This window comes from Brachyistius frenatus, unplaced genomic scaffold (genome assembly GCF_029030835.1).
Source record: "Brachyistius frenatus isolate BFR_SWC_R1_liver_20210118 unplaced genomic scaffold, ASM2903083v1 Contig_22, whole genome shotgun sequence".
Taxonomy (NCBI): Eukaryota; Metazoa; Chordata; class Actinopteri; family Embiotocidae; genus Brachyistius; species Brachyistius frenatus.
Genome location: NW_027210621.1, coordinates 1,217,735 through 1,236,156, shown reverse-complemented (window position 1 = coordinate 1,236,156; position 18,422 = coordinate 1,217,735). Strand labels below are relative to the sequence as shown.

The following is an 18,422-nucleotide window of genomic DNA, read 5'->3' as shown; positions in this document are numbered from 1 at the left end:
GGAGCTCTTAAGTCCCGCCTGATCTTCTGGCTACACAGGCAGCCAGTGTGTGTGTGTGTGTGTGTGTGTGTGTGTGTGTGTGTGTGTGTGTGTGTGTGTGTGTGTGTGTGTGCATGCACATGTCAGTGTGCACTTCATCTGTGTTCACTTCTGTGGGCTTACATGTCTGTATATTTCTTTTGCAACCATTTCAAGTGTGGTTGTATTCGTGTGTGTGTGTGTGTGTGTGTGTGTGTGTGTGTGTGTGTGTGTGTGTGTGTGTGTGTGTGTGTGTGTGTGTGTGTGTGTGTGTGTGTGTGTGTGTGTGTGTGTGTGTGTGTGTGTGTGTGTGTGTGCAGCCGGGCGTGCTGTTGCTTTCTGCTTGCATGTGTGAGAGAGAGAGAGAGAGAGAGAGAGAGAGAGAGAGAGCAGTCTAATCAGAAGGCAGGAGAGGAGCTCCCCCTCTGGCTGTATACTGAAGCAGTGAGCTGAGCAACAGTTGTGTGCACTGGGCCGCTAACCACCTTAAACCCTGACACTAATGCTGCTACCTGCTTACTGTACCCGCAGCAAAGTGGCTCCTGGAAACAGGCAGCACGCAGTAATATTAGAGCTGCTACTTGGTGATGCTTTGTAACAGTAAAAAAAAAAAAAGAAAAAAAAGAAACGCTGTTGAACATGAAGATGAGAAAATCAGCCGTGTCCACCCTCAACATTCAAAACCACATTTATTCCAACCTAAATTCAATATTGGATGTCCAAAATGGCATGGAAAATTTGTGGGACCTGCAGCGAAGATATGACTATTTTATATTGTCTGCCAGGTTTTATTATTGTGAAGAAACAAAAGAACAAAACAACGGCCAGGCTGAGAGTACCTAAATCATCTGAGAAGTCTGAATGAATTTTCTTTGCTGGTGCCAAGTGCCAGAGGAGGCTACGTGGGAGAGAAGAGACGGCGAGTGAGGGGTTGGAGGTTGATTACTGATTTCCATTTCTATTTCTAGGACAAAGAAATGGAAGGCTGATGGGCTGGGACATCTATTTAGATCCATTTCATTCCACCATAATCAGGCTTTAACCATGCCCTAATACTCTGGATTAGAAAAGGTTCAAAGTGCAAACATCTAGCTCCCCCAGTATTATTCCAGTCTGCCAACCTCGCTCTGTGTGTTTGCCTGTGAGTGTGTGTGTGAGTGCACATGCATTCTTGCGTGCATGCCAGATCTGCTGGGGAGGGTTATCTCTGGAATCAGGCACATAAACCTAATCTAACCCTCTCTGTGCTCATTCAGGAGTGAAATATTTTGTGCAAATAGGCTTTCTCCTCCTTCTCAGCACTCTGATTCTGGTTCGCTAATGTAAACAAAACCAAGATAGGAAAATCACAGGTATGAGAAATAACCATTCCTGTTGTGACGCTCTGCTTGATACAGACACAGACGCACGGGGCTGTGTTTAGCTCCCTGCTTCGCCTCAAATGGATGAAACAGTTCTGTGTGCTGGTGTTTTTCCTTGATGCTAAGTGTGGGAGATCAGATTTTTGGTTTTGCCTGTTGATGTGTTTAGCCTTTTTTTTGTTGTTGTTGTAAAATGTAGACATTATCACTGGTGGTTACTGTGACTACACGCTGCTTGCTCGGCTCGTCTAAGTGGAAGTCTGAATGCTGTGGAGGATTGGAGGGGGGGGAGGGGTTGTGAAAGGTAGCCAATGAATGTCACCTCTCATCCACTTTCTCATTAAACAACCTGCTCTCTGTCTGTCACATGGGCTGTATCTATCCCCTTGTTCAGTGCTTTGGGCAGATGTTGCGCACGCGCACGCATAGACACAGTAGCAGAAGCTCTCACGTACACACAGCCCACTGCGCTGTATGAAAGCGAGCCTCCTGGGCTGGACAGGAATAATAAGCAGCAGATGATTCATGATGGAGATGGAGAATGTATTCAGCAGGACCTCCTGAGTGACCTCATTTAGCAGACCTGAGAATAAATATAGACCACCTCATCACACTCCAGCCTTAGCTTGTGTTGTCTTGGCCAGTCAGCACTACATCTCACACATCTCCCACTCTTCTCCTCGGAGCACCTCGGGGAGCAGTCCTTCCACTCTACCCGAATGTCCTTGTGAAATCGGTGCGCATTTGCAAGAGTGTACATTCCCATATGCATGTTAATGTGTTGTGTTTTAGTAAATGTGTGTAGTGTTGGAACAGGAGCCTTTTCTACCAGGCCAGTTCTTTCCGCTGTAAGGCTTCCTCTTGGCTGATACATTTGTACTGTAGATATTTCCCAACATCAACATTTGGCACCTGGTTTCTCTTATGACTTCAGCAGCTGTAGATCTTTTGTTCTCCCTCTAGTCACTCTGTGGCCAATGATCCACACCCACAAAGAGGGCTTTAAATCATACAAAAAGCCCTCTTTGGAGCCGACCGCGCTTTATTAAAAAAAAAAAGCAACATTCCTTCATGCAATGACCAGTTCTTCGGGTATTCTGGACTGCTAACACTGAACCAGTTTGTTCCACTAAATCATTAGCAGCAGACTGGGAATTTCTTTGTTCTTTCGCCCTGTCGTTGCTTTATCCCCCTGTGTTTTTATCTCTGCCGAGACACACAGGAAGACCCAATTCCCCAGTTTCCTCTCTCCAAAACACGACATGACTGTCGGCCTTTTAATATCTGGAAATCCAGATTTGGATTAATGTCAGTATGCGGGGATGAAGGGTGCGGGAGAGAGAGGGTTAGAGAGAGGGAGGAAAAATTGAGTGAGAGGAAGAGGAGATAGAGTGAGTGAGAGGCTTTTAGATTTAAAAAAAAAAAAAAAAAAAAAAAAAAAAAGCTGGCAGTGTGTCCTTGTAGTGTAGTAGGGTTAGGGACTTTGAGAAACCTGGCTGGCACAGTTTTTTTGCCTGATCTCTGACACGATAGATGCAAGTACACTGACATAAGGAAAGGGTAAAATGGCAAACACAAGACTGCGTGGGGCTTGACAGTCATTTTTAAATGCATTCAACAGTTGTCTGTGCAGTCGATTTACATCTTGAATAGTGCTTAAAAGATGCATTCACATAAGGAAATGTGGTTAAAATTGGACACAGTTAATTGGATTATAAATTTTGAGCAGTACAGTAAAGGCTTGAATTATTTGATGTTTTAAATGGCCTGAGTACAAACAACATATGAAGTGATCATCACTTTATAAATCCAGCTCTCTCTCAGTTGTTCGGCTAAATAAAAGCCTCGAAGGGCCAACTCATCATCATGCCACATCAGTAATGTGGGAGTCTGTTCAGCCAGCCTGAAGGAATAGTTAATTTAGATGACAGAAGTAAGTTAACACTGAGAAGATTTGCTCTCCCTGAGTGGATATAAAATTCATAGCATGACGCTTACTCTTAGTCAGATTATTCAAGTGCCTTTTGAGCTTGATCTTCAAAGAACTCATTTTTGTATAACCTTGCCCTGGAAATTTAAAAATTGAAAGAAGAGAAGAAATTGGGTGGAAAATGGCAGGATGAGGTTAGTACTCGCGGCAGCGTCTGGCTCATTCAGGGCTGCGCCTCCAAGACTGGAAACAGGCCTGTTCACCTCACTGTCTTTGAATGTTCCCTTTAGAAGAGACATGCTCTCTGCATAGACTTTACATAAATCATAATACTCACTTAGCCTTGAGTGTTCATTCACATTAATGCCCCACGTAAATTTCAAACCTATTTGATTTTTTTTGTTCCTGTGCGCTGCTCAGCTCCGTGGCCCCTCGTATATATTTCAGTGTCCGGCTCACTCAGTCGTGTTGAGTCTACACAGCGGCGGGGGATTTTGCCAAAGAGCTCCTGACATGATGTTATCACAATCGTTCTCGCAAATTATCACGTGCTCCGGCCACACTAACAAAATGTTGTGGTTCCCCTCGTAATTTAGAGCATAATCTGATAATGTAAAATAATATTAGTGCAATTCATTATTTAGTTTTCTGCAATTTTGCTGGAGTACAAAGCTGGAATCCCATGGGGCAACAAAATGTCAACATTAATAATACTTAGGAATGACAGGACATGAATCAACTAGACGAGCTTTTCCATAGCTGCAGAGCCAGATTTCAACACTGCTTGATAAAATATCAGTTAATATCAGGGAAACACATGCAGAAACATTCATACATCATGCCAGAGAGGGTAGCTCATTGTTTGTAGTGCAATATTTGGACGCACCCAAACCCCCCTGTCCCCCCCATTCCCCCTCTTGCCTGTAGCCAAGTCTGCCTCTCTTTGTGTCATCATTAGATAAGCACCCTCTCCAAGACTATCTCATCATAATGAGGGTGCCATCTGAAGCAATCACCCAGGGAGATGGTCATTGAGTTAAGAGGAAGGGAGAGGGAGGAAAAAGGAGGGAGGGGGAGAGGTAGAGGCAGATAGTGCAGATAAAAAACTAAATGAAGTGAGTGTAAAAGCAGAGAGAGAGAGAGAGAGAGGGCAACATGGATAATGCAAGGAAGAGAAACAAAAGCATTTCAGAGGAAGGGAGTAAATTGAAACAGCAGACTAAGCGGAGATGGAGATCATTTGGGGAATTCCAAAATTAGAGCTGCCATCGCATGCGCCCACACACACACACCCCCCCACACACACGCGCACACACACACACACACACACACACACACACACACACACACACACACACACACACACACACACACACACACACACACACACACACACCTTGTGCGTAGCTGCTCAGTGTTAAGGTCAGAGTCACACTCTGTCTCCCTAGGTCATTATCATGGGCCCTAAAATAGACAGCCAATTGTGTCACAGTGTCTGAAGTGAATGTGACATTGAATAAACAACCCTCGACCCTGAGCTCCTCGCTTAAGTCAGAGCAGGGCACACACTTTAAAACAAACACACACTCTAGCGTACAGTTTAAATGGACACACACACAGATAGAAACATTAAGGGAAGCATTTAGTTCTTTGCACTACCAGAAAGTAGTGACACATGTGGCTCAGAGGGACTAAGCTGCTGGAGGACTTGGCAAGCAGCTGGAAGTTTTGCTGGCATGTCTCACTGCTAAACTATGCACAGACAGAAAACACACACACACACACACACACACACACACACACACACACACACACACACACACACACACACACACACACACACACACACACACACACACACACACACACACACACACACACACACACACAGAGACACAGGTCTGACCATTTTCCTCCTCTCCACCTCAGCACCCACCAGCCCTCAGTAGACTCTAATGTTGTTCCATTCATTTGGCTTCACTTTATTGTGTTAATGAGAGATACCGTTGAGAGGAGCTGGCGGTTGATTGAGGGTGAGAACGGCTAATCACTGGAACAGCTAATCAGTGCTTGTCGTAAATATTGATTAGTTCTGTGCGTTATGGACGTGCTCATTAACCGGTGTGTCATCTTCTCTCTTCTTCTTCTGCTTTTCTTTTCTTCACCCTCCATCAATTCCTCCCTCTCCTTGTCCTTCACCCCCTTCCTCTTTCTCCTTCCTCCTCCCTCCACAGCAACCTCCAACGGTACGGTCGAGGGCCTGGAGAACCGGGAGGGAGGCGTGTGCAAGAGCCGAGCCATGAAAGTCATCATGAAAGTCGGGCAAGGTAAATGTGCGCTCACCTCACATGTAGAACACAATCTAGCGTTGCTGCCTTAAAGCCATGTTTCACTTTGGTGTGACATTTTCATTTGTCGCTATGTCTGACTAGCGTGACTTTGTCTGCCACCAGCCTCCAACCAGACCTGCTCTCTGGAGATGGAGAGTTGCATCTTGAAATAGACAGGGTTGACATGTTTTCAATTTTGATATGGCGTCTTTATTGGCACTACATTGTTCTCAATAATTATTCCTAATAATTATGAATTGATTTTTAGTGGTAAGGCTTTGTGATGATGTTATTTAAAAAAAAAAAATCGACGTCTAAATCAAAGATTACACCAACAAATAAATACAATTCAACAAATTAAGTCAATTAGGATTTTTTTTTTTTTGTCAGATGTGGAAATAAAAATCCTAACAATGAAAAATGATTTAACATTTATTCATTAGTTTCGTGTGGTTTTGTGAACATTTGTTTTCATTATAATGAAATATATTGAAATAGAATAATATCCTCCAGAACTGTGTAATGAAAAGTCCACATTGTGAAGCCCTATACCATGAAGAAAAAAAAAGTTATAAAGAATATAGTAAATGCACAGTTAGATACAAGATACACAATATTGATACATTTAGCAAAAAAATGTAATAATTTTTTGGCACTTACAAAAAAATTGAATGGTAATACGTTATAAAGTGTAAATAGCTTATAACACACTGTAGTGTAGTTGTTATAGATTGATATGGACATTTAAAGTGTTTACATTTTAATTTAAATTAGAAATCATTCAGAGGCACTCTGAGATCAGTTTGTAAATGTGTTCAAAACTTGTGTTAAATTTGCACATTTTTTTCAGACCTCAGAAAAACTAGTTGGTTCTAGTAAGTCCACTTATTGTAAAACCTACATTAGCAGCAGTTACCGTAGTACTCATACAAGTAAATAAAGTAAACATAATTTGACTCTGTTAATGAATAAATTGAAAATATTATCTTAGAGTTATATAAACCTAATAAATATCTTTATTTAAAATGTATATTTCATGGAGGCTTCATATCAAATTTGAAAGTATAAGATTGCAAAAAAGTAATTTAGTTATTTATTAATTATCTGTTATGGATACTTCATATATAAAGTTATTGTTGACAAACACTTTTGAAAAAACTGAAAATTCCCTACGTAAGGTTACAACAACATGATGGTATCTTATAAAATGTTTGTTGCTTATTGTGTTTTTGAAAGCGAAAACATCTGTTAAAATAAATTGTTGCCAAAAAAAAACTATTCGAAATGTAACTTTCAGGTGAAGAGTTTAAGACAGCTGCTACTAAAAATAATATTTAAATTTGATATATGACTTTAAAATCATTAGTTATTGACTTAGTCTATACTGTAAGACAATAGGGGTATACTGGGGTTACCATCCCTGGAATATCTGTGGTTGTATTAAGCGATCGCAGGCAATGTTACAAATCAATAACCAGGACTGCTTTATGGACTGCACTATTGATTTTCAGGATTTGTGCGTCACTGTGATGAAGTAACCTGATTTGTCAGTAATTGAATTGCCATCTGGTTATCTCATGTATCACTTTTCCAGTTGAACTTCCTGAAAATGTAGTGTCGCGACATGCTGTCATTGTAATATACAATTACATGTACCAGAATAGATGAATAGATTTTATCCATCAGATCACCCACCGCTCTTATGTACACTGGCTTTGAATAAATCTTTTAAATCTATAAACAGTTTGTGAAAAGAGTGTAGAAATTAAAAGCCCAAAGAAATAACAAGCAAATGAGAAACGACTATGAATAATGACTCCAGTTGTAAATTATAAAAAGGCCTCTGATGTTCCTCGGCTGTGATTCTCACACAATAATCACAGAATGAAGGCATGTTTGAAATTGTATGTAAGCGCTCGGTCAGGATAAGTCATCTAAAAATGCTCGAAGTAAACAAGCAAGCTTTGTTTAGATATTCTCGGATGTAACATTTGCTTTGCTTCATACATCTCACTTTTATATGCAGTTTAAGTGAATATGAGGACATCCATATCCTGAATTTGACAGGGTATAGTACACAGATGTGTTGCTCTGTAAACATTTCCCCCATCCTCAGTGTGGTTGTTTTGACCGAAACAGACACTAACCGCCATCTGAGAGGAACATCTGCCTGCCATGATGATCTGATTCCAGCTTAAAAGCTGGATCTCAACCTGTCAGGAATAAACTGAGACTGGCTGAGAAATATGCATCAATGTGTGTGTGTGTGTGTGTGTGTGTGTGTGTGTGTGTGTGTGTGTGTGTGTGTGTGTGTGTGTGTGTGTGTGTGTGTGTGTGTGTGTGTGTGTGTGTGTGTGTGTGTGTGCAAATTTGTGTGAAGATATTTGAATGTTGGCTGCTGGGATGACAGCAGTGGATCCTGGCAGTCGGAGGGAGAATGGAAGCTAACAAGCTGCTGATGCTAGCAGGGTCTGAGTCGGAACAAATTCAGCAGATACACTGAAAAATACCCACAACCATCTCAGAAACAGACAGGCGTTGCATTATCTCTGCATGTAGGTCAATTTGAGCATCCGACAGCCTGGGATTGCAACACCATAGCAGAATGACAACATGGCTGCAGGAGTGCAGGCAACACAGGCTTTTATTATAAACTATTAATTGGGAGAAAAACAAACGTGTATTCTCCCATGAATGAACGTTGGTAGGAAATGTCTTATTCGAGGGAAGTTCTAGGAAAGTTTGTCTCAGCTAGAGTGTGTCTCTGTGGCTCCCGGCTGTTCCTCAACTTCGTCATGTACTCATTTCCCAAAACGGTCCAAAGCGAGCTGTCACTCACGATCAATGTGCCCTAAAAACCTTGTTAGAGAAGATGCTGTTGGCCCAGCTGCTACTACTTTTAAATCTATTTCTGTGGGTGGAATTATTGATGCATAATGTGCCCATCCAACCCAGTAACTATTTGGACAAAGTGCCATGAGAAATTAGAGCGCTGGCTTTAATTTGGCTGCTGTGTGCAATCTCTAGGTGATATTTTTTTTTATAAATACAGAATGAAGTTACTATTAATTAATCTGCAGGTTATTTTCTTTTAATTAAAATTAATCTTGTCTTGAACATGTTAAAAAGTTCTAAAAAATGTCAAGTGTAATTTTCCCAAAATGACCTTTTCAGAGCAGAGTTTGTTTTATCTGTTGGAGTACAACTGATTTTACCCTATTCAATGAAACATTACTGCATTTGGAGGGATTTGTCTATTTTATGCAAGTATATACTCTGTATGTAAAATATAATTTTATTTTACACATTCAGATACATATTCATTCATATTATCTTATAAATTAGTTTATATTATTATAGATAAAACAACTATTTAGTTTAAATTAGCTCTTAATGGTCACTAATGATAATCCAGTAACATAATGTGTAATTTCTAACATTTAATACTTATTCATGTACATTTTGTTAATAAAACTGACATACTTTTACTTATGTAAGGATTTGTTAACAGGTAATTCAATATTTTTTTTAGGTTTAAGTCAATTCTCAAGTAAAAAATTTAAAATTTTCAGAGCTAGTTCTAGCTTCTGAAATTAGTTTTTTTTTTTTAAGTTTGCTATTTTATCTCTTTTATTTAATAAAAAAAACCTGGATCTTTTGGCTTCTGGATTATTGGTCAGACAAAACAATTCATTTTAAGATGTCACTTTAGAGTCTTTAGGATTCGTGATGGGCATTTTTACTGGCATTTAAATAGATTAAGTGAAAAAAAAAAATCCTTAAAAGATGAATCAATAATGAAAACAGACATTATTTGTAGCCCTATAGACTCCGACCCTGTGCAGCCACACGAGGTTTTGTCTCTGCAAAACACAAATAAACGCGGGCTCTGCTTGTGTCTGACCCCAGACGATACTGTGTTTGATTCACATTTCCTGTCTCTGGAGCTGAATGCCAACACTACCTCTCGCCAAGTCCCCAAGATCTTCCCATATGTCCACTTGTGCTCCTTTGCACTTTGCACTGTGGATTCCTCTGTATTTTGGTGACTCATTCCGGTGTGAAATATGTGCACATCCTTTTAATGCTACATTTACATTGCAGTTATTAAATGTAACAGGACCACTGGGCATAATCGTGTTGAGTCATCTGTCTGTGGCAGGTTTCGGGCCCTGACATATCGATGTGTAATTGTGCTTGAAATGCCTTGTATTACATGTCTTTTGTCGTGATAACAGACTGAGAAGTAAAAAGGAAGAGGAACTGAGTGAAGAGAGAGTATAGGAAGTCCATGTTTTGTACATGCGTCGCTGTTCACAACTCTCTTTCCCGTCCGCCTCAACATGTCACCGTGCTCATTAGAAATATGTTGACTCACCGCCTCACACGCATCTCTCCCCTGATGTTTTCTCTCCCTCTACCTCTCCCAACATCACTGTCTCTCTCCTCTATGGCTCGATCATTGTCTGCCTCACTCTCACTCCTCCTCTTCCCCCACCTTCTCCCTCCTTCTGGCGGCTTGGCAGTTCTGAGGTAGTTGCTGTCTGCATAGCTGAGGGAAATGTCAGCAGTACACACAGAAAAATGGGTCAGAACATTAGAACGCTCCCTGCACATGCTCAGTGGTTGACAGTGTCGGGGCTATATGCATGGGACGAATCAGATCACTGTGTCCTCTCATATCCTCTGTCATGCGTGAATGTTCCCACTTCTCACTCCTGTCTTTTCTCATCAATTATTGACAGCCCACAACAGCTCATGGCTAGGTTCAGTGCTGCAATCAGTACGGAGCAATGCGGTGGTCTGGACATGGAGAAGATAGAGGAGGAGAGGGGATCGGCTGGAGAATAATGTAGTTTATGTTCCCCAACAACCCCCAGAAAAAGGAGACAAAGAAGTGGATGCTGCCATGAATTTATGTCCCTTTCCTTCTTTGTCTTTCCTCCTTTTTTTTTTCTTCTTGCCCCATATCTGCCAGACATTCCACATCCAAATCATTCCTCGTCGTCTTTCCTCCAGATATGGCCAAAAACCGGGGGTGGAAACAGAAAAAAAGACTGCTAGACTGACAGGCCCTTTTCACTCACACACTCATGCACGGCCACACACATGCCACACAAACTTGCCACGGGGGACTCAAATGTAAATTGCCTCCCCACACGCTCTCTTCTCTCTTTCTCTCACACACACACACACACACACACACACACGCACACACACACACACACACACACACACACACACACACACACACACACACACACACACACACACACACACACACACACACACACACACACACACACACACACACACACACACACACACACACACACACACACGCCTTCAGCAGGCCTTCGGGCAGATGCAGATAAGGTCTGATAGAGAAGAGGCACAGAGTACTGTGGAATCCTTCCGACTGGCTTTGGTAATAGTTTCTAACTGTCTTCTGTCTGCAGACCCTGCCCTTGTAAAAAACAAAACAAAACAAAAACAAAAAAACACTGTGGACCCACCAGTGTTTACTGCTCAAAGACTTCAAAGTGTGTGTGCTGACATCACGACAGACAGATAAACTGTCTGTTTCCTTTGCATTGCCCTCAGAGCTTATTCAACCCCCTCCTCTCCTCCTCTCCTCCTCCCTTCCTCTCCCCCCCTCCTCCTCCTCCTCCCCTCCTCTCCTTGTCTCCCCGATTCTCTTCCTGTCCTCCTCTCCTTCACAAGTGTGCCTCTTTCAGGCAGAGTTAAAGCTGGAGCAATAAATAAGGCATATTATGGCCTTTTAACGTGATGAATAATGTAAAACAATAAAAAGTTAATATATAACTACTTTACCCTCATTCTGCCATGCCTAAGTGTATTGTAAGTATATTGTAGGTGTGTACATATGTGTACGTGCAGGGACGTGTGTGTATGTGAGTGTCCAATGCTCTCATGAATGTGTCAGTGCTGGAAATGCCTGTCTGAGTGTTTGCTGAAGGAGCTGCTGTTGCAGATGGGAGTTCATCTTTTACTGCAGGACAGGGATATTGGCGTGTTACACAGACGTTCGCTAACTTGTCCTTCCTCTTTTTGTGCTTTCATCTTCTCTTCTGAGACGCTTTTTCAGCGCATACAAAGATAACCTTCTCTGTGCATAAAAGATATATCAAAAGATAATAAAAAATAATCCTTGCAGAGAACAAGTCATTGTAATTCAGTGCATGCAGCTCGCCAAGGCTGAGTTTCTGTGTGTTTTTTTGTCACCCGCAGTCCCAAACGCGGTGAACCCCGTGGCGCCGGAGGCCTCAGAGGACAACACCATACCGGAGTCTAGTCCCAGTCCGCCTGACCAGGGTCGGATTGGACCCGAGATGCCAGGAAACACTGGTGAGAAGAGTGACAGACCCACACTACACCCGTAAACTGCAGCTTAGCACTCCTTAAGGAATGCTTTCTACTTTCTAGAGAGCAAATAATTTAGTAAAATACAGGTTTTCAAAATGTAAAAAGCGAATATTCACAGCCTCGAGGGTTATAATAATTAATAATTAATCACATTTTGCCCAAAAAGAGAAAATAAAAATCATAGTTGAGACCCCCCAAAGTACCTTTCTCTATATAGCTTCATCATGCCGCAGGCGAAAATACACAAAAAAAAAAAAATCTGTGTTGTGCAGAATAAAGGAAGACTCACCAAAATGCAGTTTGCAACAAAAACAACATTAAACCATACCCAAAACAAATACAGCTCACCCCGAGTCACTTTACTTAATCACATTGTACACAAAGGGTGTGCTGCACCCAAGGAGACTCAAAGACAGACTTCTTTATTACATATCCTTTAAACCCTCATTAGAATTGCAGATAAATGAAGATTAAAAGCAGAGATAATTGAAGAAGTCACTTGAGCCTCCTTGGATGCTCTGGGCCCTCCTTGTTTCCTGTTTTTACCTTTCAAAGCTGCTTCCCACAGGAGGAACCACTTCTCACTTTTTTTTTTTTTTTTTTAGATCACTCCCTACACTAACTTTTTGACTTACTCCACAACTTTGTGTGCCACAAACTTCCTCCAAGTATAGGCTGCTCTGCCTGTCCCAATGTGATAAGCCGTCCTCATTTAATAATTGCTTATTTGACATTAGTTTCTCTATAAAAAGATTTCCTAATGTCACTTTTCCCTACACCCCGGCTTTTACCTGTCTACCACTGTTAGATCAGTGATTATGTCAAGTGAAGAAGTGGAGGGTGGAATGAAGGACGAGTCACTGGTTTTGAGTGGCTGATATTTCAGGAATGAAATTTCTGACAGGCTTTCTCCAGCGCCCAGAATGTACAAAAATTCCTTCAGCCTCTGATTTCACCGATAAGGCTTTAAATTGGTAGCTTTCAGTGATGTCATTTGCTTGTGATAAGGCACAAGCTATCCCCTCCTCAATAGATGGTTAAGTGGAGAAGTGGCCACCCGAGTGCGGAGACACAGTCATTAGTGGGGATGGCAGTCTCCGGAGGTATGGGGCTTTTGTGTGCGTCTGTGTGTGTGTGTGAGAGAGGGGTGATTGTGTGCATGTGTGTGTGTGTGTGTGTGTGTGTGTGTGTGTGTGTGTGTGTGTGTGTGTGTGTGTGTGTGTGTGTGTGTGTGTGTGTTTGGTGGAGGAGGGGGAAGAGGAGGGGGGGGGTCATGGACAGTAAAGAAGTGGTGGTGCTGGGAATGGGGTGAGTACTGCTCTTTGGCAGCAGCTGCATGCATACATGGAAAACAGATTTGGTTCTTCTCAGGTTTCAGTCACTGGAGGAGCCAGCCATTCACTTCCCATCCCGTAACCCCCCTCCATCCTGAACCCCTTAAACAAAGGCATAAAATAAAATCAGATGTTCAGATATACCCTCTGCATTTTGTTTTCATATCTCACTTGGCCTTTGGCACACAAATGTGGCCTCAACATGTCTTACAACTTGCCCAGGCTCCAATCTTATCAGAGCATGGATCTTTGTTATGTTGAGCGATGACTACAGATTTCATTTGGAGGCTATTTTGATTGAGCTGATTAAATTAGATTACATCAATGCGACTGTTAGACATGTTGAGCAAACAACAAACTGGGATGTGCTCATGGTTGACTTAGGCACAGAACAGGGAGATCTGCAGATGACAGGACAAGCTTACTGTAAATGTTCGGCAGTCTCTAAGGGACTGTATGAAAATGACTGTGCAGGGAAGGGAGGGGGTCTGTCTTATTTTACAAATAAGCAAGAACCTCGCCAGTTTTATTAATGTTTTCTTTTCTCCCTGCCCTTCTGTTTGACAAACGCTGCAACACCATCCATCCAATATCTCAATCAAACAAACAAATGGTGAGAATACAGTCAGGTTTCATTTCTGAATGTAGTCCGACTAAATAAACCAATATTATAGCCATCAAATGAGTTAAACAATAACAGGTGATAGCTCAGTGGTGAAGGGTGTGTGCACAGCCATATTTCCACCCCACCGTGTAGCCTATACACATGGCAAAACGCAGCTCCACGGAGCACATGAAAACCAGGTTTTTGATGTACCTATGTGATCTTTAAATAATAAATCTCACAAATATAAAATATAAAATAAAACAGAAATATGGGGCAAGAAAAAAAATGCAAGACCGTTGGCTGTTTTCCAAATAAATTAGACATTCCTCCCTTCAGCAAAAATACAAATTATAATCCCCTCCCTTTGTCTGACCTTCCGTCCCGCTGTAATAATTTCTGCTCAGTCCTTAAGCCCTCTCTTTTTATCTCTATCTAGACCACATGAATCAGGACCAGTCTGGGTCCTCCACAAACTCAGATGGCATCCTTAACTCCAAAGTGGCCGTGTTCTCCACCATCGGGGCCGGCTGCATCGTCTTCCTCCTGCTCATCCTCCTCCTCGTCATCCTCCTCATTAAGATGCGCAAGCGTGCCAGGAAAAACGCTCACTCGCAGCCCCGCCCCTCCGCGCTGTCACTCAGCACCTTGTCCAATCCCAAGATGCCAGGGGGCACGGCTGGCACGGAGCCCAGTGACATCATCATTCCGCTGCGGACAGAGAACAACTACTGCCCTCACTACGAGAAGGTGAGCGGCGACTATGGCCATCCAGTCTACATTGTCCAGGAGATGCCTCCGCAGAGCCCCGCCAACATCTACTACAAAGTCTGACACGCTTCGCACAGCCGGCGACACGGTCAGGAGAGAGAAAAAGAGGAGCGCTTGATTTACGTTCTTGGGAAGAACACTTTCCTTTGCATTTTGGGGACTTGATACCTCTTCAAGCCCGTGTTATTTCAACCACCTGCTGCACAAATCTGGAGAAACACGCACTGACCAGTAACCAGCGGGGCTATGAGCTGACTGACTAGAGAGGTTTATCCTGTTTGTTTGGGTTGTCTGACAATCCCCACCCTCCCTCCGCCCTCTCCCATCAACCTCCCACCTTCCTGCGACCACCTGCTGTGCTCTTGACAGGTCGGGCGGGGCTGGAGCAAACCAACAGATGGAACTCTGGCTTCGTGGTTCGCTGTCCCTTTTAACGGACAGGAATATAACTTATCTCAGTTCCCTGAAGTACCGTCTGTGCTACACCCAATTAAACACACTATCCTAGCACACTAGCCAGGAGCAGGCAGACACAGGCCTGAACGCCACTCAGCCTGCAGTTTGTGTGCGAGCATAAAACGTGTGTGTATGTGTGCGTCTCTGTGCATGTGTGCGTGAGTGTTGGTCGGGGCTCCGTGCTGGGCCAGGAAACTCTCCAGATAGCTCAGGTATCAGACACAGTGTGTGAAATAATGTGTTCCTCTCCCTTCGCACCTCTGATGTTTGCCTTACTTACTATTTTTGATGGAGGATTTCCTTGAACCCTGATTCAGTTCACAAAGCAGTTGTATTTTGTTAGACTTTTCCTACAAGTGCACAATGTATAGCGTTAAATAGATCATCATTATTACTCCATCGTCTCACCACCCATGTCATCCATTGCTCTCATTGTTTTTTCTTTCTTAAGGAAGTACCTTGACCGGGACTGCTGAGGTCGAGGTCAAGGTGTGCATGAGTATGTGTGTGTGTGTGTGTGTGTGTGTGTGTGTGTGTGTGTGTGTGTGTGTGTGTGTGTGTGTGTGTGTGTGTGTCTGTGTGTGTGTTTCCACAACAACTCCCTTCTCCACTGGTCTGATATGAGCTTTACCATTACTCTGGTATTTATGACCTACTTGTGTGTATTTCAGGGTGTGTCCTCTGTGAGTGGGTATGTGTTTGGACATTTCCAGACCCGTTTAGTATCTAGGAAAACTGATTGGCTGCAGGGTAGACTTACAATACTAAAGTGTAGTTTTGAAAACGAGACAGACAGACAAGCCCGAGATCTTACAAAACCCTCTCTGTGCTCCGGTTGGCGCCAACTGAAGGTTTGACTGTCTGATGAGCTTTCACTGTGATGCTTTTTAAGACAGCAGGCAGGTTGATATTTGTTTGTTCTAGCTTCTGGTGATACAGTGTAAGCATCAAACAATTCGTTTGGTGCCTGCTGCCTAGGCGAGGTGGGCGTTGGTAGGGACTGATTGGCTGGCCTACATAGGTAGGATGCCCTATATATAAGTTGGATGGAGAGCTACGGCTGAACATTGGGATACAGTATTGTCAGATGACAATTGGCCACCATCTGTAGATGAGTCAGTGGAGTGCACAGTCAGTGGCGTCGCCAGCGTGTGACTAATCTATGTGCCATCTCCGTGCCCACACTCACCAGCCGGGGAGAAGGGAGCGGCGGATAAAGGAGAAAATGTTCCTGTGACTTGGCTTTAACCTGAGAGGATGATGGCGATGGAAATGGAGGTGATGGGTGAGGTGTGGGTGTGGGTGGGTGTGTGTATGTGTGTGTGTGTGTGGGGGGGGTAGTTTAGCATTCATTTTTCCATCCTCTCGCCAGTTGTGCTGTGAATAAAAATGCTGTTCAGAATATTGTACAGTCAAGGTGTTCAGCCAGTGAGGACACTGCAGCCCAGCTATCGCACAGCCCAGGGCAGCAGCACCGAGGCAGGATTTACTGCAGCTGGATGTGTGTGTGCACACCGAAGCTGGCTAAGGAGGGAGGTGAGGTGGTGGTGGTGGTGGTGGTGGGAGGATGGGGGGGGGGGGGGGGGGGGGGGGGGGGGGGGGGGGGGGCGTCTGTGTGTACATGTAGGTGCTTATATGTGTGAATGCTTATTTGTGCTTATATTTGCAGTTTTCCTCTGTCTGTGTGTGTGTGTGTGTGTGTGTGTGTGTGTGTGTGTGTGTGTGTGTGTGTGTGTGTGTGTGTGTGTGTGTGTGTGTGTGTGTGTGTGTGTGCAGCTACACAGACATGTTTTGGGACTGGAACTAGGTGCTCCAAACAGTGTGGCTGCCAAAGTACAGAGCGCCGCAGTCCCAGCTAATGATGTGTGAGAGGAGAGGGGAGCAGATAAGGACAGCCATTCCTCAGCACGCAGGCATGAGCTGACGTTTTGACGCACATGTGCACACACACACGCACACACACACACACACGCACACGCATGCACAAACACACCAAGACTGACGGGTCCAGGTTTATCTCCAGTCAAACGGTCAGACTGACGGTTAATGTTTATTCACCGGCAGAGACACCTCTCATCCGCTGCCACATACTATTGCCATCCACGGACAGACACTGCTGAGTTAAAAGGCAGCCCAGCTTGAAGACTCTGGGAAGACTCCACTGGCTTTTGTGTGTCGTTAACCTCAGAGTTAACAACCTAAACAGCTGCTCGTGCTTTTGTGGTCCTGTGTTTTAACTCAGCATGCAGGCCTCAGCGGCCCTCTGTGAAACACATCTACATCAAATATTTTTTTTCCGGATCGCTGCGCATCTATTCACCTACACCAGCCTAGGGAGTCATAACCAAATTACCACAAACCATATCTCATTTTCATTCATTCTAGTGACCATTTAATGTTATTCAAATTTGGGGAGAAAAAAAAAAAATTAAAAAGGAGATAACAGAAATGTAAATATATGGATAGAGCCCAATTTAAGATGTAATTTCACCTGAACACTGCTCATAAGAAGAATTTAAGATTAGATTTTTGTAATGGAGGATGTTTGTAAATAGCTGTCTTTTTAAAGTGTGTTTTTTGTATGAATCCTTGCATTCTTTTTTTTTTGTCTCTGCAATATGTTTTTTTCTTTTATTTTCATTTAGACTTAAATTGAATATTGCAACAGTCACGAGCTGTCTTTTTTGCAGCGTCCAGTATTGTCCAAAAAAAAAAATCTTTGTTACCACGTGTTGAAAAAAAAACAAAAAAAACTGGGGTTCAGAGTTTTTTTACATTGCCGTTTAACAGGAATTCTAGTCACTTCCTAACTGTTCAGGACTGAAGCTTTGTCTCAGAGTGGCTTTGAAACGGATAGGTCACTGAAACTACGAACGATAAGGCCATCTTCCCTGTTGGAGACAGCACTTAACTCTGCATATGAAGACTGTGTTATTCCACTGCCTTTGAGTTATCTACACCTTCCACTCCATTCTAAGATGTAACAAAAACATTTTGGTCCACAAAGATAAATCTTTTCTCAGTTTTAATAAGCCTATCGGCCCAGATGGCAAGAAGCTGAGAGAGAGAGGAGAAGGAAAAGAAAAGAGGCCATGTATGTGTGTGACCGTACTGCGCTCGACAATAAATCATCTGGTTTACACCACTCATTATCTCCGAGGCGGTCCTTTGTTTTAAAGATGCTCTCTCCTTCTCTTTCTCTCCCTCCGCCTCTCCTTTGTCATCAACCCC

At 43.1% G+C, this 18,422-nt stretch overlaps 1 protein-coding gene across 1 annotated transcript in view; it reads left to right on the top strand.

The window, feature by feature from the left end:
- Positions 1–16,728, top strand: part of efnb1 (ephrin-B1) — a 58,248-nt gene extending 41,520 nt beyond the window's left edge. Inside the window, exons 3-5 of the mRNA XM_069696851.1 lie at positions 5,544–5,636; positions 11,892–12,008; positions 14,404–16,728. Coding sequence (XP_069552952.1) covers positions 5,544–5,636; positions 11,892–12,008; positions 14,404–14,798 — 605 coding nt within the window. The 3' untranslated portion in view covers positions 14,799–16,728. The remainder of the gene's footprint in view (positions 1–5,543; positions 5,637–11,891; positions 12,009–14,403) is intronic.
- The last annotated feature ends 1,694 nt before the right edge of the window (positions 16,729–18,422 follow it).